Source organism: Halichoerus grypus, chromosome 2 (assembly GCF_964656455.1).
Source record: "Halichoerus grypus chromosome 2, mHalGry1.hap1.1, whole genome shotgun sequence".
Lineage (NCBI taxonomy): Eukaryota > Metazoa > Chordata > Mammalia > Carnivora > Phocidae > Halichoerus > Halichoerus grypus.
In genome coordinates, this window is record NC_135713.1 from 40802201 (window position 1) to 40823285 (window position 21085).

At 44.9% G+C, this 21085-nt stretch overlaps 1 protein-coding gene across 1 annotated transcript in view; it reads left to right on the forward strand.

Moving 5' to 3' along the window:
• The window catches only part of AFAP1L1 (actin filament associated protein 1 like 1), a 65400-nt gene extending 44404 nt beyond the window's left edge, over window positions 1-20996 (forward strand). Inside the window, exons 13-19 of the mRNA XM_036080624.2 lie at window positions 921-1066; window positions 1685-1757; window positions 3510-3621; window positions 6610-6774; window positions 13243-13421; window positions 15461-15589; window positions 18193-20996. Of these exons, the coding sequence (XP_035936517.1) occupies window positions 921-1066; window positions 1685-1757; window positions 3510-3621; window positions 6610-6774; window positions 13243-13421; window positions 15461-15589; window positions 18193-18216 (828 nt within the window). The 3' untranslated portion in view covers window positions 18217-20996. The remainder of the gene's footprint in view (window positions 1-920; window positions 1067-1684; window positions 1758-3509; window positions 3622-6609; window positions 6775-13242; window positions 13422-15460; window positions 15590-18192) is intronic.
• Window positions 20997-21085: the final 89 nt, after the last annotated feature.

Genomic DNA, 21085 nt, shown 5'->3' on the forward strand with positions numbered 1-21085 from the left:
GCCCTCCTCTCTGAGGTCCTGCACGATGCATGGAGCCTCTCCTCTACATGTCCCTCATTTGGCTTTTTAGGATTTACAATGTAAACACTGGAGGGAAAGTTCAAGAACTACCCCCTCATATTACAAACAGGGTAACTGAGGCCAGGGCAGCCAGGTGCTTTGTCCAAGGCTCCAAGGGGGGTCAGAGGCCTCTTGGCCTGATCCTAGAACAAAAACCCAGCCTCTTGATCTTGTTTGCTTTGCCCAGTACCCACTGCCTCACCCAGTTCTTAAATTTCAAGAAATATTGCTTTGGTCACTCACTTTTATTTTTGACAGGTTGAGAAGGGCCTCTTATTTCTCTTAAATTAAACACAGAGCTTTCTGGCGAGAAGTGTGCTTCCTTTATTCAAGTCTAACATTTGTGTGCTCAGCTGATTTTATAAGAATGCTCTTTAAATGAGAACTACCGAGAACTATGGGTTCATTTAACCAGCAACTCTTGGCAGTTTTCCTGTACACTAGTACTACAGATAATTGGCAGTTATAAGGGAAAAATTTCGATTGGGTTATGTGAGAAATAGTCTCCTCTAATAAAAAAGTAATTTTTTTTTTTTTAAAATTCAGGGAAACCCAAATGTTGTTTTTGCCTCTAACTGGTCATGAAGACTCTGAGGATAGTGAGTGAGGGTGTGTGTCTTAGAGAGGTGGTCAGGGAGGGCTTCTCCAAAGAGGAGCATTAGAGCCAAAACCTGAATAAAGAAAGGGTGGAAGCCACTTGGATTTCTGGGTGTGTATTGCAGCCCTGTTTCTCTTGGACCCCTAAGTATTGGGTACATAGCAGGTACTTTACAAATATGGGTTTGGCTAAAGTGAGCAGGTAGCCTGAGGCCCTAACAGTACCAAAGTGAACTCATCAGCCTGTGCCTCCTCTCCCTCAGGCAAACTGCTCAGAGGACATGGGCCGCTGGCTTGGGCTGTTGTTGGTGGAGATGGGCTCCAAAGTCACTCCCGAGGCACTGCACTATGACTACGTGGACGTGGAGACCTTAACCAGCATCGTCAGTGCAGGGCGCAACTCCTTCCTGTGAGGGCCAGCACCCCCCAGCCCCCCCGGCAGCCTCTCAGAGCCTCTGAGTCCGGCCATGGGCGCTGGGAGGGGAGGGAGGAGGAGCCGAGGAGGACTCTGCTTCCTTGGGAAGTCAGAGTGGGTGCCTTCCTCCTCCAGCAGGCAGGAGCGAGCTGGCTAACAGAGGTAGCCCAGGGTTGGGGGAAGCTGTGGATGCAATGAGCAAAGGAACAGAAGTCCTTCTGCATAGTGACTGGGGCTGGGCTCTCATGCCATGGAACTCAGGGTCTCACACCCTTGGCCATCAGGGCTGGTCCATGCATTGGAAGAGCCGGGTTCAAGTCACAGCTCTCACGACCAACAGGTTGGGGTGGTTGCTTGCCAGCTTGGATCCTCTGTGTCCTCGCTTATAGAATGGAGGGGATGAATTACTCACCTCTCGGGTTGCTGTGAGAATCATGGGGCTCCCTGCCTCTGAAGTCCTTAACACAGCAATGGCCCAGCGCTGCCTGGCGTGGTTGCTGTTACTAACCTTCCAACACCCATCACAGAATCAAATGAGGGTAGACAGGAAAGCTCTATAAGCCACAAAGTGTCATTATCATTGCCATCATCATGACACCTTATATTTTCTAGATATGCAAGATCCTGCCAGGATCAATGGCCTGAGCCCCGTGTATACGATGATGTTCCTTATGAAAAGATACAGGTGCGCTCCCTTGGGAGGGCTGGGAATGTGGCAAAGGCCACTGATTTAGCTCTTCCTCTCTCTCTCTGTCACCACTCCTTTTTTCCTGCACATCAGGGGTAATTTCCATTTAAGCAGCAGCTGGAAGGGGAGGGAGGACCCTTCTCATCATAGATCATGGCTCTGGGTAAGGAATCCCTGGGAGAGGAGGCTGGGTAGTACAGCAAGAAGCCCCTAGATCAGGAAGGGGAGAGGACTCTGTATACTGCAAAGCACTACACCGGTCTGAGCAAGGTGTTGGGCCCTCCACCGGTTCACTGCTCTGTGAGCTGATGCTGCTGACTCAGTGGTGCGTGGGGGGCAGCCACTCCATAGACCTTCACCTGGTGGCGTCACAGTCCGGCCTCAGCTCCCAAGACAGTCTCCCTGTCTTGTTCACTAAATCAAGGAGAGGCCAGTGAGGCCTCGGTAGCCATCACATGAACAGACTGCTTCTGGCAGCGTGTCCTACATCTTTTCCTCCCACGGGAGAGCCAGACTCTGGTCTGATCAGACCCTGGTGGGTGCGTCAGGCCTCACAGCTGGGGTAGAGAAAAAGAGGGGATGAAGCTGCCAAAGAAAGCAGACATGTCTGCACGCCAGACCCCCTGCCTTGGACAGTGCTGGATGACACCGAGCTCCCACCTCTAAGACTCCCTTTTCTAGAAACTTCTCCATCCTTCTTCTGCTTATATGGTCTTTCTTCAGATTCAGATGAACCAGTGGATGCAGCTTGAGATCTTTCTCAGTTGCAGTGATTAGTAGCCAGACAGCTTAGTACCTAACGGCATGAACTTTGAATTTAGGGCTGAATCTGGGTTACCTTGGGCTTCACTTCTCTAGTCCTCATTTCCCGGCTCCAGATGAATACTATAAAACCTACCTGATTGGATCACTGCAAGAACTAAATGAAATACTGTATGGAAAGAGCTTAGCAGCACGTAGACATCAGAAGCTCTCACATGGACTAAATAGTACTATTGTTATCAATATCATTATTATATTACATTATTATCATATTCCATTCATGGTTCCCTGAGCTCTGACTGGATTCTGGGTGTTCTTAATACTCTTCATGCACAAATGTGTAGCCAGTTTAGCGGCGCCTGGGTGGCTCAGTCAGTTAAGCGTCTGCCTTCAGCTCACATCATGATCTCAGGGTCCTGGGGTCGCACTGGAATGTCTGGCTCCTTGCTCAGCGGGGAGCCTGCTTCTCCCTCTCCCTCTGCCTCTCCCCCTGCTCGCACACTCTCCCCTCTCTCTCTCAAATAAATAAATAAAATCTTTTTTAAAAATGTAGAGCCAGTTTATTAAGTTATGTAACTTCCACCATTGGCTGATGTCATCCATGACTTTTTATCTTAACTGGGAGCTCTACATTTAGCAATTTTAGAAAATTTGAAGGACACTTCCAAATGATGTCAAGACAGAAATAGCTATGATAAATCAAATATGGTCACCCACAGCCCTCTGAGACTTCCACATTTTCCTCTCAGCAGATATTCCAGTTTAGGGATGCCTTCTGCAGCCCCCAACAGGAAGATATGAGGATCAAATGATACACACTAGTAGAAGTAGTCTATAAAGTGTTGAGTGCAGCCCCAGTCTAAAAACGTAAGGCCACGATCTCAGAGGTCCTGCAATCCTCACCCACCACACTTGGAGCAGAATACACCCCTGCCTGGAGGGCTCTGAGCCTACCTGCCCTTCACCTCCTTTCTCCATCTCCCGCAGGACGAGGAGCCCGAGCGTCCCGCGGGGGCCCAGGTGAAACGCCATGCCTCCTCCTGCAGTGAGAAGTCCCATCGAGTGGATCCGCAGGTCAAAGTCAAGCGCCATGCCTCCAGTGAGTTCTGGGTGGGAGCGAGGAAGGGAAAGAAACAATCCACAGGGTTGGGGATCTCAAATCAGATTCCTCCAGGCAGTGGGCAAGTAAATTAAGGAGTGAAGCGAGATGTAAGAAAATACTCTACCGTAAGAAAAATGACAGCACAAGCCAAGTGCTAAAGGGCAGCTAGGCTGTGGCCTCCGAGGGGGAACAACAGGGAATGGGGTGGGGGGAAGACTGTGGGAACCTGGAGTGCTCAGCCTCCACCTAGAGAGGTGGCTACTACTCAGCTTCAGCCAGTGGCTCCCACGGAACCTGGCAGCCCAGGTTCGCAGATTATTCAAGACCAGAAATCTAGCCTTTATAGGAAATCTACTGACTTCTTAATACTAGCAACTAACTTTCAAAAATTTTAACACGAAGGCCAAATACGTTTTTATGCTGCGATGTTGCATATATATGGATACACATATATACACGTATAAAATTCACCCTCAACTTCTGTCTGTTCCAAAGGCTAAAAACATTTATAAATTCTGATCTGGGGGAGCAAGTGGAGAAACGAACCCCTCCAAATACCCTCAAGGCAGCTGCCGTGAAGGGCACGGCTCACCTCTGTGTCCCAGCCCGCGCTCTCCCTAGCACCCCATATAGGAGCTGAGTGAATTTTGCCTGATTGCCACACTACGGAATAAAGGCTAAGCATGCCAGACTCTGGTCAATTCTGTTTGATTTCCGACACTAGTCTCTGCTCCTACACGTGATTCACGAGCCGGCTGGCTTCCTGTAGGACAGCATATTCCAAGAGCCTTTTAGTTATTGCTTTACAGTTCTTCCCCCTGCCCCCGAACAAAGTCAAGTTCTATTCCTTGCTTTTTGAAGATTTATCTTTTAAAGTACTTTTCTTTATTAGATCTCCACTTCATTAATGTAGATAATCTCTTCTGGGGGTCAGGAGACCTGTATTCCTTTCCCCACTTGATCATTAAATTACTATGTAACTTTGGAAAAGTCCCTTCCCCTCTCTGGGCCTGAGTTTTCCCCCTGCACAGTCAGAGGGTGGTTGTGTCACGTTCCTTACACTCTGCTCTCATCGGCACCACCGGAAATACAGGCCTTTATGGAATGCCCATTTTCAAATGGAAAAGTAGGGGTGCCTGGGTGGCTCAGTCGGTTAAGCATCTGACTTTTGATTTTGGCTCAGGTTGCGATCTCAGGGTCTGAGATCGAGCCCCACATTGAGCTCTGCGCTGAGCATGGGGTCTGCTTATGATTCTTTCTCCCTCTCTGCACCCCCAACTCATGCTCGTGCTCGCTCACTCTCTCTCCAAAAATTAAAATTAAAAAATTAAATGGAAAAGTGAACTGAAATAAACATGTAAGATTAAAGAAACCATAAAGCATTCAAACAACAACAACAAAGATAACACAATAGATTCTTTCTTCAAATCAAATATTATATTGAGTGATGTATAAAAGAGATATAAAATACTGGGAATCGCAGATGGTGGTTGGGGGTTTTAAGGTCCTTATCTGATAAATATAACACTGACAACACTTTGCTGGTGTACCCATTTATTTTTAGTTTACCAGTCTATAAAATCCAAACTTCTGGGAGAAAACTGCCCTGGGATGCTACTGTGTATCTGGGCAGTTGGGGGAAGTATGGGGCCCCTTCTCTGCCCTCCATGCTTTATTTATTATGATCAGACTCGAACTGCAGGGTAGTTGGGACAGGAATTGATTTTTGCATGCATCACTGGGTGGCCACTGCAGTCCCTATGAGAGTTAGAGAGACAAGACCCCATTTGTCAGTAAACCAAGGGAATCATTCCAAACACCACACCCCACCAGCTTAAAAGGGCTGTGAGTGACTGTCTGAAAAAAATAAATAAATAAAAATTTCCCTGAAACGTTGGACCATGGCATTGCCCCAGCTAGGGCTGTAATGCATGGCACAGAGCCCAGAGTTAGGCACATATGGGCTCAACCTGGGCTCTGCCATCGTTAGCAGTGAGACCCGAGCTCTCTGTGCCTCAGAGCTAATATGAATAAGTTTTATGAAGATTAAGTGTAAATGAATATAAATGGCCTAGCTTATAGTAAATGCTTGATAAATTTTTGCCATAATTATTTGTAATTGTCCACCATAATGTAGAGCCTGCAACAGACTTCTGGGCCCTTCTCTCCCCCGACCCATTTTCCAGGAATAAAACAGGCAATACCTGACCCAAGGTCTTGATTCTCTGCAGCTCTGAGTTGTATGTCCCTGTCTCCTTGTCTTATATATACCTGAGAGTTGACTATAAAATGCCCTTTTAAAACTAAAGTGTGTTATACATCACAAAATTTGTTTCATATCATTATCTGACATTTACTAAGCACTTCCACCAGATACCGTATCAAGTATTTTTCATGAATTCTTTCATTTAAAACTTACCACAATGCTGGGGCGCCTGGGTGGCTCAGTCGGTTAAACGGCTGCCTTCGGCTCAGGTCATGATCCCAGGGTCCTGGGACTGAGTCCTGCATCGGGCTCCCTGCTCAGCGGGGAGTCTGCTTCTCCCTCTCCCTCTCCCTCTGTGCTCTCTCTCTCTCTCGGATAAATGGATAAAATCTTTTTAAAAATTTTTTAAAACTTACCACTATGCTAAGAGGTAAGTTTGATCAATGGTCCCACATTTACAAATGAGGAAACCAAGACCTGGGGGAAAGGCACAGAAACAGCGCAGTCCACTGTTGCCTGATGTCACACAACTAGTAAAGGGGGAAAGAGAACACAAACCTTGGTCTGCCTCATTCCAAAGCCCTTGTTCCTAGTCCCTGTGCTCTGCTGCCTCCCTTTTGCTCCTGTTTCCTTGGAGGTTTCACACACTAAGGATATAGATCTAAGTATTCCCATTTTATAGATGGAGAAGTTGAGGCTGAGAAAGACGCTAAGGCCCCTCCAAGTACCCTTACCAGAGATCAGAAATGGGAGCCTTTGCCTGCCTTCTACTTCTGCAGGTGCCAATCAATACAAGTACGGCAAGAACCGAGCTGAGGAAGATGCCCGGAGGTACCTGGTAGAAAAAGAGAAGCTGGAAAAAGAGAAGGAGACAATCCGGATGGAGCTGATGGCACTGAGGCAGGAGAAGAGGGAGCTGAAGGAAGCCATTCGCAACAACCCAGGTACCTACGTGGGCATACCCTGGGCACTCAAGCGGGGACCGGGCTCAGCCCTGACACCTCCCATGGCAGAGGTCAGCTGGTTATCCAGGACAGTGTGCTTCTCCTCCCCTTCTTCGTCCTCCTTCTCCTCCTTCTCCTCCTTCTCCTGTTCCTCAACATCATCATCATCATCCTTCCTGACTAATGAAAGTGCCCTCAATCTAATAACTGCTTTTGGGTAAGGGGATAAAAAGGCATCACAAAAAAGTGTACACTTAATGTAGTAAAATTCAATCTGATTTTAGAAATGTTAAAATGAGTGTGCCTTAGAATCAAGGAAATAAGAGATATCATTTTGAACCTCCCATTAAGTCACTCATTCACGGAAGGGCTGAGCACCCAACCGTGTGAGACACTGGTCCCCGTGCTGGGGAATGATGGACAGACACAGTCCCAGGATCCTCTTCCAAAATCCAGGGCCATGACTCCTGCAGGCCCAGCCTGCTCTGGGCTCCTCTGCACCCCACCTTCTGCTCTTCCCTTTGAATTCTCTCTATAGCTGTAGTTTGGCATACTTTCAGCGTGAAGTTTGCACACAGGCTTGAGGGAACAGAAGCCTTGTCCTTTATAAAATACATCCAAGGTCACACAGCCCGGTGAGAGTCCAATGGAACCTATGGACCCTTTTCCCAAGGGGAAAAAAACCCCACAGTTCACAATGTCACAGACAGTTTCAGTAACCAAGAGCTCATGTGCTCCAGAGCTCAGCCATAGGTCACCTGGGAATCCATACACCTAACAGAGAACTTCTACCTTAAAGGGTAAGGCTTTTTCTGTGTAGCCAAGAACCAGAATCTGTGGGAGGGAAGCATTAAGAGAAAAAAAAAAAAGAAGGTAGTTTGGTCTCAATACACAGAACTTTCTAAGAGTCAAAACAGGGTTTGGAACAGGCTGACTATCCTCCTTACCCTGCTCAATTTTTTTCTGTAGCACATCACTTTGTAACACTGGATTATTTATTATGTTTACCATTTTTATTTATTGTTTTTTCTCTCTCTCATACACACACATACATACACGCACACACACACACACACACACACACACACACACACACACGAGCTCCATAAGGGCAAGGATCTTGGCCTGTTTTTTTTTTTTTTTAATAATATATAATGTATTATTTGTTTCAGAGGTACAGGTCTGTGATTCATCAGTCTTACACAATTCACAGTGCTCACCATAGCACATACCCTCCCCAATGTCCATCACCCAGCCACCCCATCCCTCCCACTCCCTTTCACTCCAGCAACCCTCAGTTTGTTTCCTGAAATTAAGAGTCTCTTATGGTTTCTCTCCCTCTCTGGTTTCATCTTGTTCCATTTTTCCCTCCCTTCCCCTATGATCCTCTGTCTTGTTTCTCAAATTCCACATATCAGTGAGATCATATGATAATTGTCTTTCTCTGATTGACTTATTTCGCTTAGCATAATACCCTCTAGTTCCATCCACATCATTGCAAATGGCAAGATTTCATTTTTTTATGGCTGTCTAATATTCTGTTGTGTATATATACACCACATCTCCTTTATCCATTCACCTGTCTATGGACATCTAAGCTCTTTCCATAGTTTGGCTATTGTGGACATTGCTGCTATAAACATTGGGGTGCACGTACCCCTTCGGATCACTACATTTGTATCTTTGGGGTAAATACCCAGCAGTGCAATTGCTGGGTTGTAGGGTAGCTCTATTTTCAACTTTTTGAGGAAACTCCATACTGTTTTCCAGAGTGGCTGCACCAGCTTGCATTCCCACCAACAGTGTAGGAGGGTTCCCCTTTCTCAGCATCCTCGCCAACATCTGTCATTTCCTGACTTGTTAATTTTAGCCATTCTGACTGGTGTGAGGTGGTATCTCATTGAGGTTTTGATTGGATTTCCCTGATGCTGAGCAATGCTGAGCACTTTCTCATGTGTCTGTGGGCCATTTGGATGTCTTCTTTGCAGAATGTCTGTTCATGTCTTCTGCCCATTTCTTAATTGGATTAGTTGTTCTTTGGGTGTTGAGTTTGGTAAGTTCTTTATAGATTTTGGATACTAGCCCTTTATCTGATATGTCATTTGCAAATATCTTCTCCCATTCTCTCGGTTGTCTTTTGGTTTTGTTGACTGTTTCCTTTGCTGTGCAAAAGCTTTTTATCTTGATGAAGTCCCAATAGTTCATTTTTGCCCTTGCTTCCCTTGCCTTTGGCGACGTTTCTAGGAAGAAGTTGCTGCAGCTGAGGTCGAAGAGGTTGCTGCCTGTGTTCTCCTCAAGAATTTTGATGGACTCCTGTCTCACATTTAGGTCTTTCATCCATTTTGAGTCTATTTTTGTGTGTGGTGTAAGGAAATGGTCCAGTTTCATTCTTCTGCATGTGGCTGTCCAATTTTCCCAACACCATTTGTTGAAGAGACTGTCTTTTCTCCATTGGACATTCTTTACTGCTTTGTTGAAGATTAGTTGACCATAGAGTTGAGGGTCCATTTCTGGGCTCTCTCTTCTGTTCCACTGATCTATGTGTCTGTTTTTGTGCCAGTACCATACTGTCTTGATGACTGCAGCTTCGTAATTGAGCTTGAAGTCCGGAATTGTGATGCCATCAGCCTTGCTGTTCTTTTGCAACATTCCTCTGGCTATTCGGGGTCTTCTCTGGTTCCATACAAATTTTAGGATTATTTGTTTCATTTCTTTGAAAAAAGTTGATGGTATTTTGATAGGGATTGCATTAAATGTGTAGATTGCTCTAGGTAGCATAGACATTTTCACAATATTTGTTCTTCCAATCCATGAGCATGGGATGTTTTTCTATTTCTTTGTGTCTTCCTTAATTTCCTTCATGAATATTCTATAGTTTTCTGAGTACAGATTCTTTGCCTCTTTGGTTAGATTTATTCCTAGGTATCTTATGGTTTTGGGTGCAATTGTCAATGGGATCAACTCCTTAATTTCTCTTTCTTCTGTCTTGTTGTTGGTGTATAGAAATGCCACTGATTTCTGTGCATTGATTTTATATCCTGCGACTTTACTGAATTCCTGTATGAGTTCTAGCAGTTTTGGGGTGTAGTCTTTTGGGTTTTCCACATAAAGTATCATATCATCTGCAAAGAGTGAGAGTTTGACTTCTTCTTTGCCGATTCGGATGCCTTTTATTTCTTTTTGTTGTCTGATTGCTGAGGCTAGGACTTCTAGTACTATGTTGAATAGCAGTGGTGATAGTGGACATCCCTGCCGTGTTCCTGACCTTAGGGGGAAAGCTCTCAGTTTTTCCCCATTGAGAATGATATTCGCTGTGGGTTTTTCATAGATAGCTTTTATGATACTGAGGTATGTACCCTCTATCCCTACACTCTGAAGAGTTTTAATCAAGAAAGGATGCTGTACTTTGTCAAATGCTTTTTCTGCATCTATTGAGAATATCATATGGTTCTTGTTCTTTCTTTTATTAATGTAGTGTATCACATCGATTGATTTGCGGATGTTGAACCAAACTTGCAGCCCAGGAATAAATCCCACTTGGTCGTGGTGAATAATCCTTTTAATGTACTGTTGGATCCTATTGGCTAGTATTTTGGTGAGAATTTTTGCATCCATGTTCATCAGGGATATTGGTCTGTAATTCTCCTTTTTGATGGGGTCCTTGTCTGGTTTTGGGATCAAGGTGATGCTGGCCTCATAAAATGAGTTTGGAAGTTTTCCTTCCATTTCTATTTTTTGGAACAATTTCAGAAGAATAGGTATTAATTATTCTTTAAATGTTTGGTAGAATTCCCCCTGGAAAACCATCTGGCCCTGGGCTCTTGTTTGTTGGGAGATTTTTGATTACGACTTCAATTTCCTTACTGGTTATGGGTCTGTTCAGGTTTTCCATTTCTTCCTGGTTCAGTTTTGGTAGTTTATACATCTCTACGAATGCATCTATTTCTTCCAGATTGTCTAATTTGCTAGCATATAGTTGCTCATTATATGTTCTTAAAATTGTTTGTATTTCTTTGGTGTTGGTTGTGATCTCTCCTATTTCATTTATGATTTTATTTATTTGGGTCATTTCTCTTTTCTTTTTGATAAGTCTGGCCAGGGGTTTATCAATCTTGTTAATTCTTTCAAAGAACCAGCTCCTAGTTTCATTGATCTGTTCTACTGTTCTTTTGGTTTCTATTTCATTGATTTCTGCTCTGATCTTTATTATTTCTCTTTTCCTGCTGGGTTTAGGCTTTATTTGCTTGTCTTTCTCCAGCTCCTTTAGGTGTAGGGTTAGGTTGTGTATTTGAGACCTTTCTTGTTTCTTGAGAAAGGCTTGTATTGCTATATACTTTCTTCTTAGGACTGCCTTTGCTGCCTCCCAAAGATTTTGAACAGTTGTGTTTTCATTCTCATTTGTTTCCATGAATTTTTTTAATTCTTCTTTAATTTCCTGGTTGACCTATTCATTCTTTAGTAGGATGCTCTTTAGCCTCCATGTATTTGAGTTCTTTCCGACTTTCCTCTTGTGATTGAGTTCTAGTTTCAAAGCAATGTGGTCCGAAAATATGCAGGGAATGATCCCAATCTTTTGGTACCAGTTGAGACCTGATTTGTGACCCAGAATGTGATCTGTTCTGGAGAATGTTCCATGTGCACTAGAGAAGAATGTGTATTCTGTTGCTTTGGGATGGAATGTTCTGAATATATCTGTGAAGTCCATTTGGTCCAGTGTGTCATTTAAAGCCTTTATATCCTTGTTGATCTTTTGCTTAGATGATCTGTCCATTTCAGTGAGGGGGGTGTTAAAGTCCCCTACTATTATTGTATTATTGTCAATGTGTTTCTTTGCTTTTGTTATTAATTGGCTTATATAATTGGCTGCTCCCATGTTAGGGGCATAAATATTTAAAATTATTAGATCTTCTTGTTGGATAGACCCTTTAAGTATGATATAGTGTCCTTCCTCATCTCTTATAGTCTTTGGTTTAAAATCTAATTTGTCTGATATAAGGATTGCCACCCCAGCTTTCTTTTGATGTCCATTAACATGGTAAATGGTTTTCCACCCCCTCACTTTAAATCTGGAGGTGTCTTTGGGTCTAAAATGAGTCTCTTGCAGACAGCATATCAATGGGTCTTGTTTTTTTATCCAATCTGATACCCTATGTCTTTTGATTGGGGCATTTAGCCCATTTACATTCAGGGTAACCACCGAAAGATATGAATTTAGTGTCTTGGCCTGTTTTGTAACAGCACCTGGTACACAGTAAGCACTAAGCACCCAATAAGTATTTACTGAATAGAATGAATGAATGAATGAATGAATGAATGAAACTAACTTTTAAACCTGGTAAGACCTAACACAACTCTTGGCATGAAAAGATACTAATACAGGTTTGTTAGTTTAGATTAAAAAGCAGCAAAATCCCAGTAGGGGATTATAACTGTTACAATTAAGAGAAACCAAAGTGAAACTGGCTTAGAAATGAAAAGACGGACACCTGGGTGGCTCAGCCAGTTGAGTGTTGTACTCTTGATTTCAGCTCAGGTCCTGATTTCAAGGCCATGAGATTGAGCCCAGAGCCCAGCCTAGCGCTGGGCTTCGTGCACAATGGGGAGTCTGCTTCTCTCCCTCTCCTTTGCCCCTTCCCCTGTGCTCTCTCTCTCTCTCTAAAATAAATAAATCTTAAAAAAAAAAAAAAGAAATTCCAAAAAAAAGCATTAAAAAAAAAGAAAAGAAAAATGTAGGGGTACCTGGCTTGCTCAGTTGGTAGAGCATACAACTCTTGACCTCAGGGTCATGAGTTCAAACCCTCTATTGGGCTTAGACCTTACTTTAAAAAAAGAAAAAGAAAGAAAAAAATTTAATTGGAAAACTGAGCAATCAGATATAGCAAGTTCCAGGGATTTAAATGTATCACCAGAAAGTATATTTCTCTAATTCTGGCTTCTGCCTTCCTCCATTGGCTTCATTCTGTGCCCCTCGTGGTGGCATAATGGCTACACAGCTCTAGCCCTCACCCAATCCTCTCAGCTGCCCCAGCAGAGAAAACTTCTCTTCCCAATGGACCCCACAAAAGCCTCAGGATTCACTCTGATTGGACCAACTTTGATCTCTAAACCAACCACTGTGACCAGAAGATGGAGATAGGTTATGGACCAGGTCCAAGTTATATGCCAACCCCTTGAACTAAAAGTGAGGTCAACTCCATCCAAACTAGAGGGAATGGGAGGAGAATGTGGTTTCCCAGGGGAAAATCAAGGTTCTATATCCAGAAGGTGGGGAAATAGGTACAGAGCAGGTAAAAAACTATACAACCCAGCATGGAGCTGGAACCCCAGGCCCAGAGTCCATCTCTGAGTAGGAACTAAGGGCTGGAAAAACCCTCTGGGAGGGACAGACTAGAACCTGAGGTCCTGCCGAATTCCCTGAGGCTTCAGGCCAGGCTCGGCTGTTTCTCACACATGTCTCTGGACACACAGGAGCAAAGTTAAAAGTTCTGGAGGAGGCCGTGGCCGCCCTGGAATCTCAGTGTCGGGCAAAGGAGGAGCGCCGGATCGACCTGGAGCTGCGACTGGTGGCTGTGAAGGAGCGCTTGCAGAGATCCCTGGCAGGGGGCCCAGCCCTGGGGCTCTCCGTGGGCAGCAAGAACAAGAGTGGGGTGAGTCCATGCCCTTCTGGGCCAGAGGCAGCTGCTTCTTAATCCCCTCACAAGCTATAGATCTTCATGATCACTCTTTGGGGGTGGGAATTATTAACAGATGAGCAAGCGAACACCCAAAGAGGAGCGGGAACATGCCAAAAGAGAGCCTCCCAAAGAGCAGGTGGCACTGCTAGGGAGGGGACTCTCAGAGCAAGTTCTGCCTGTGTTGTCTCCCCCCGCAGCCCTGCCGTTTTATCCTGAATGTGATCCTAGAAGTAGCCTTTGGGTTACTGATAAGTATAACTACGATATGTTGAGTAAGAATAACAATTGTGTGTTGAACAATAACCATAGGTCAGTACAGCATTTTAACTTCTGTTATCTCATATATCTTCACGGTAGTCCTGGGAGGTAGGGCTAGGTGTATTGGCACCACTGGACGTACAAGGAAACGGAGGTAGAGATGTTGAAGGACTTACTCAAGGTCATTCAGTTAAGTAGGAGGCAGGATCCGCAATCCAGGAAGTCTGACTCCAGAGCCTGGTGTTAGCCACGGTACACATGCCCTGTCTTAGGGCCCCCGGTGTACCAGGCCGTCCTCTGGGCTTTGCAGATCCATCATCTCCAGTGCTCCAAGCAACCCTGCAAGGTAGATACTCTCACCCCGACTGAGAACCCCCCAGGGAGAACTTGGCTGACCTCCGTCCCCATCTGAGTGTCTCAACCTCAGCACTACTGACATTTGGGGCCAATAATTCTTTTTATAGGGGACTGCCGTGTGCATTGTCGGATGTTTAGCAGCATTCCAAGCCTCTACCCGCTAGATGTCTGTAGCTCCACACCCAGTTGACAACCAGGAATGTCTCCAGAAATTGCCAAACATCCCCTGGAAGGGCAAAATCACCCCCATTTGGGAACCACTGGTCTAAATTACCAAGAGTCCCATGTGTTATTCTTTCTCATAGCACTTAGCCACAATTTATGTAAACGTGTGTATATGGATATACGTGTGTGTATGTGTGTGTATTTATGTGTCCTTACTTGTCTAATGTCTGTCTCCCCCACTGGATTGTATTTTTATTAAAAATTGGACTATGTCTGTTTTATCATTATAGCCTTAGCCTTTTACAGAGTCTGCAGATTAGGAGTGCAACAAATATTTGTTGAATGAATAAAAGTTATGCCTGCTTTCAGACAAGGACATGGAGACTCAGAGAGATGAAATAACTTGTCTGATAGATTTGAGTTGTCACTGGGAACTGCATTCTTATTGTTGTTGTCCGAGGCCTCATTGCCTGGTCAGACCACACCCGATGTCTCTGAAGCTAGGCCGTTCCTTCTGCCCCCCTGCTTCTTCTCCATGGGGCTTTCCAACCTCAGTTACAGATGAAGAGCTTAAAGGACAAAGGCAAACCCACAGAGGGCTGGAGGAGGAGCTAGAAGTGGTTCACTCATCCCAGCTGCTTCCTCCCACCAGTGTGCCCTGAAATTCACATTCCAGATGGCTTTTCCCACTACTTGTGATCCTTTTTGCTGGCCTTTGGAGATAAAGAGAAGTCTCTAAATTTCCTGCAGGCTTAGCCGTTAATATGCCACACTTAAGGAACTACATCCAGTAACGTACTAAGCAATTATCTGGAAAAGTTAAGGGGTGAAGGCACTGTAGAAGAGAAGGAATACAGGGGAGAGGTGAAGAGAGAGGGCGGTGGGGTTTGAATCCCGGCTCTCCCACTCACCAGCTGTGTGACCTTGAGCAGTGACTTGACCTTCCCATTTTCCTTATCTGCAAAATAGGATGCTTAATAATGGTACCTACTTCAGAGGCTTGGAAAGGCTAAATGAGCTAATCCACGCAAAGCCTGGTGCATAGTGAGGGGTCAGTAATTTTAGACATCATTACTTTTATTCCAAGGCCCTCAAGTGGTCTTCCTTCCCTCACCCTGTTTGGTGCTGGCATGTGTGCACAGCGCCTTCTATTTGCATGCTTTGGAGGGCAAGCCAGGTGTGGGTAGCCATCATTAGGCCTCACCTATGTAACTATTTCTCCTCATCAACAGGAAACTGCGAATAAACCCCAGAACAATGCCCCAGAGCAACCTCTCCCTGTCAACTGTATTTCTGAGCTGAGGAAGAGAAGCCCATCCATCGTAACCTCCAACCAAGGAAGGGTGCTACAGAAAGCCAAGGTACAGCAATAGCTCAGTGAATTAAAATCCAGAGATCTGGCAGCCTCCTTTCCATGGAACCTCACCAAGAGGTTCTCGGCCCCACCTCTTCCGGTTCAAAGTCCCAGGCTCACTCCATGATACTGGCCCACAGTCCGATCCTCTTGGGGCCGGCTGTGTTCCAGAACTTTTGGGATTTTAGAAAGGTAATACAGTACATATACTGTATATGATGAAAAACCCCAAAAACTTCTCAGGAAGTACCCTGAAAGCAAACATGTTAAGAATTCTACAAGAAGGCACGTGAATATTCACACCATGTGGAGTAGATTATAAACAGCCTCACATCAGTTCAGGTCAGGTTTTGCACCAATGGTGTTTGTGCCGAAACACTTGAGAAAAATCTTGGTTTCAGGGCTTTCTGGATTTCAGAATTGGGGATAAGAAATTGTAGACTTGAGGGGTACCTGGGTGGCTCAGTTGGTTAAGGATCTGCCTTCAGTTCAGGTCATGATCCCAGCGTCCTGGGATGGAGCACCTCTTCGGGCTCCCTGCTCAGCGGGGAACCTGCTTCTCCCTCTCCCCTTGCTCCTCCACCCTGCTCATGCTCTCTCTCTCTTTCTCTCTCAAATGAATAAATAAAATCTTAAAAAAAAAAAAAGAAAGGGCGCCTGGGTGGCTCAGTTGGTTAAGCGACTGCCTTCGGCTCAGGTCACGATCCTGGAGTCCCTGGATCGAGTCCCGCATCGGGCTCCCTGCTTGGCAGGGAGTCTGCTTCTCCCTCTGACCCTCCCCCCTCTCATGTGCTCTCTCTCATTCTCTCTCTCTCAAATAAACAAATAAAATCTTTAAAAAAAAAAGAAAGAAAGAAAGAAAGAAAGAAAGAAATTGTGGACTTGAAAAACAAACACCTGAGCATTAGGACATGAGATTAGAGAAGTGACCAGCCAGAGACTGGATCATCTAGACTATACAGCAGCAAACTTTGTCTATAAAGGTAAATATTTGAGAGCTTGTGGACCACAGAGTTTCTTGCAGGATGAGTCAGCTCTGCCACTGTAGCAGGAAAGTAGACAACTTGTAAACAAATGATGGACATGGCTGTGTCCCAATAAAACTTTATTTATGGACACTGAGATTTGTATTTCATACCATTTTCACATGTCGAGAAAAATTATTCTTTTGATATGTTTTCAAACATTTAGAAAGGTAAAAACCATTCTTAGTTGATGGGTGTTACAAAAACACACAGTGTGCCAGATACGGCCTGTAGGCCAATTTGTTTCTCTTTGATCCTTGTAGGCCATTGGAAGAACTGTGAATTTTGTTCTAACATAATGGAAAGTCATTGGCAAGTTTTGAGCAAAAGATCTGTGGATATGAATTACATTTTTAAAAGACCATTCTGGGGATGCCTGGGTGGCTCAGTCGGTTAAGCATCTGCCTTAGGCTCAGGTCATGATCCCAGGGTCCCGGGATGGAGCCCCACATCGGGCTCCTTGCTCAGCAGGGAGCCTGCTTCTCCCTCTGCCTGCTGCTTCCCCTGCTTGTGCTCTCTCTCTCTGACAAATAAAATCTTTAAAAAAAATTTTTTTAAATAAATAAATATTTAAATAATAAAAAATAAAAAATAAAAGACCATTCTGGGGGTGCCTGTGTGGCTCAGTTGGTTAAGTGTCATACTCTTGATTTAGGCTCAGGTTGTGATCTCAAGGTCATGATCTCAGGGTCTTGAGGTCGAGCCCCGCATCAGACTCCACGCTGGGTGTGGAGCCTACTTAAGATTCTCTCCCTCTGCCCCTCCCCCTGCCTCACGTGTGCTCTCTCTCTTAAAAAAAAAAAAAAGACCATTCTGGAACAATGTTGAGAACTGATAAGGGGATAGGGGAAACCAGTTAGGAGTCATCCAGATGAGAGATGAGAAGGGTATAGTGGGGGTGATTTGAAGTGGCTGGCTTTGGAGGTAAAGCCAAAGGATTTGCTGATGGGGATGTGGAGGATGAGAAGAAAGGAATCAAGGATGACTCCTAAGTCATTGCGCTGAGCAGCTGCAGTTTAGATGGTGAAGACTGGGAGAAGAGCAGCAGGTTGGGAGTGGGGAATCCTCCTAGCAAGAATGTTTGAGCCATCCCATTTTACCCAGGTTCACACCATTACCTCCAGAGCTGGCTGAAAACCCTATGCATCATTTGTGGGTAAAAAGCCATTCACTACTGGCCAGGACTTCAGTATCCCTCCCAGATGAAGCCCTACATGGCTCCAGGGGAAAGAATGGAGCCGGGTGGGCTGCCTGCCTTCACCCTTCCTTGCCAAACTGCTTTGTCTTCTCTCTCCTCAGCCTCCTACCTCACCCCACCCCAGCATTAGAGCCAAGCAGAGACTAGCCTCAGTTTCCTTGTCTGAGAAAGACAAACTTTGTGATATTTGAGCACCCATAAAGATGAGGCCCAGAGTGGAGAAAGGACTTACCCACGGCTACCAAAGGAGGGTGAGACTAGGACCCGTGGCTCTCTAATCTGGCCAGTGGAGATCTTTATGTAATTAGGTACAGTGGAATGTTTTTATTCTGCAAGTCACACTAGAATATTCAGCAACCTGATTTTTCTTGTCTTTCTGGACTTCAGGAATGGGAAATGAAGAAGACCTAGAAAAAGGATGAAGATTTCATTCCAAAGGAAATACAAGATTGTATTGGAAACACTTTTTTCACAAGGAGATGCCAGAACACTGGAAGTAGCCCCCACTGGAAGTAGTCTCTCCAGGGCACCCAAGAGACCAGCCTTTATTGTCTGCATGATTACAGGGGATATGGGGAGGGAAGAAGTGGAAGGGAAGAAGGACATGGAGGGTGTTGTTGTCACTTCCCAGAGGGTGGAAAACGGGTGGAGGGAGATAGAAATCTGCACGGTTGTAAAGGTTTTGTTAAATGTCTTTGCCCTCACTTCTGAAGAAGAAATGAAAGCACATGTGAATAAGCCATTCCATCCCATTCTAGTGTCCCACTCCTAGGCTGTAGGGCAGAGGAAGACAGTGCTGAAGCATCGGTAGGTAGTACCGTACAAAGAGACAAGCCTTGATCATCTGCTCACACTTGTGCCATTTGGATTCATATTGGGCATCCCTGACAACCTCTGGGCAACATAAAGAGGCCAAAAAATCAATAGAATTTCCCTGCCTGCGTAAAGGTGAACAAAAGCTATAGACAACATGCAAATTCTGCAATCATTCCTTACGTGCTTCAGAACTGGGCAGATGTGGCTACCAGAACCCCGCATTTGAGTTGTTTTCATATTAGAGATCTGATACGCAGCAGGCGAGGGGAGGTTCAGCCGTGGACTTATTTTCAGGTCACAGAGTGACAGGAACGTGGATTTCTAATGTCCACAGGATGTTGCAGGCATTGGAGGGTGGGGTCATTTGTGGTCAGTCAGGTCCTTTACCTATTTCATATGACACTCAGGCTCCAGGAGCTAGGGCTAGAAATCCAACTGATGCTCAGTATGTCTTTATCCTGATTTTGCACTTGAAGGCTCTCCAGTCTGCACTTCCTATCTGCTGTCAGGTAAAACTGTCAGGGAGAACCAAAGGGCAGTGGCTCATTTCTGCCAGGAGTGCCTTTTACTAACACTTCATACTTTTATAGGGAAGCAAGAACCTCAAGTCTTGGGCAGTCCCCTTACTGTGCCACTCATTACTTTCTCAAGACTGTAGGCACTTTTTAGGTCTTTACATTTCCTTCCAAAAAAGATAAAACCAGTTAACTGTTAAGAGCTCAAAGGTTAGCTCCAGGAGAGAGAAAGAAAATCCCAGAATAACCTTTGGACCCTTTGCTGGAGGTTTCACGTACTTTACCCTACCTAGGGCTTTACATACTTTTGCCTTATCCCAACTTTACCACTCTTTGAGGTAGCTGGAGACCAGAACAGGGAAAATAACCTGACCAAAATCACCTAGCTGGTCAGAGGCAGAGCAAAAGGCTTAGGGCCTATGAGCCTGGATCCACACAGGGCTGGGTTTGAGCCCTGCCTCTGCCACTAACCAGCTGGTGAGTCTGGGAAAGTCACTTGATCTCTCCGATTCTTGTTTTCTTTATCTGTGAAACCCAGGTTGACAGTTCCATTTTCCTCCCAAGACCATTGGGGAAACTCAATGAGATAGTATATGGGAAACATCTTGCACACTGAGAAATAGGAAATGCTCAGTCGATAATGGCTCTTATTATTAGCTAGATAAGAAATGTCTGACTAAAACTCCCGTGTTCTTTCCACTGAAGAAATGATGTTTATATGGTAATCACAGCCATCAAAAAGCTAAAAAACAACTAATCCATAACTGACAGTTTTCATCCAGATTCCACTTAAACATCTTCAGTGAAAAAGAAGCTCACATAATCTGGATTGTTAATGTTCTTTCTTAAAATGTGGATCCTAGAATGACACCCAACACTCCAGTTATGTCCTCAGCATGTATTCTTCCTCATGCAGTTATTTGGGGGTTGAGCATTTTTCCCCACCGATAGATCTTGGGGATCGAGAGGGGGAACACTACAGAATTAATAATAAACATTTATTGAACACTCCATGCCTCAGGCACTGTGTTCACAAGGTTCACAAGCACACAACCTGTGCAGTCACAAAGATTAGTAGGGCCCTGGGCTTGGTGTAATGCTCTGCTCTTACCCTCTTAATAATTTTTGAACAAGGGGTGTCACATTTTCCTTTTGCTCTTTAAATTGCGTAGCCAGTTCTGGTGCTAACTAATCACTTTTCCAGGCATCATCCCTTTTGTTTTCACTAAAACTCTGTGAGATAGGCTCTATTATCTCAGTTTTCAGTGAGGGAAACTGAAGCCCAGAGGGGTTATGTAACTTGCAGGAGCCCACAGGAAGTGGTGGAGGCAGCAGCCCTTCCTCTTAGTTCCAAGGTTCCATTTCATCCATGCCTTACCCCACCACCCCTCTTGCACTGCAGCATTCAGAAGCACACTAGCACTTAATAAATAGATGAATGATGGATGTACATATGCAGCATATTTGGTATAAGTCAGTTAGCTAAGAGAAGTGTAAACAAAATGGCTAAAGCATAGATGCCAGTCCTCATCTGTTAAAATGCCTTGTTTGGGTTTTTGTTTTTGTTTTTGTTTTTTTTCAAGGTATAGGCTCATGGCTCTAGGGTGGATTTGAAGCTCCATCCTTCCTGACACTGCCAAGTGTTGGGACTATCAGATTTTTAGTGTCCCTGGATCCTCAGTGGGGGACCCTGAGCAGGTGTACCAACCCCTCTGAGCCTCACTTTTCTCAAATGTAAAAGGGGATCATAATCCCTCCTTGACCCATGTTGCCCTTCTCCTGAGGCCAAAAGGAAGCATGATGTGTTGGTTACAACACATTTGGGCTGGGCCCTGAATAGAATAAAAAGATGCAAAAGTCTCCAGCTCTGTTCTCAGGGAACTCAAAGCAGAGAGAAAACTTGACCCAAATAGCTACAGTACAAGTAAGCCATGTTATGGTGATGAGGG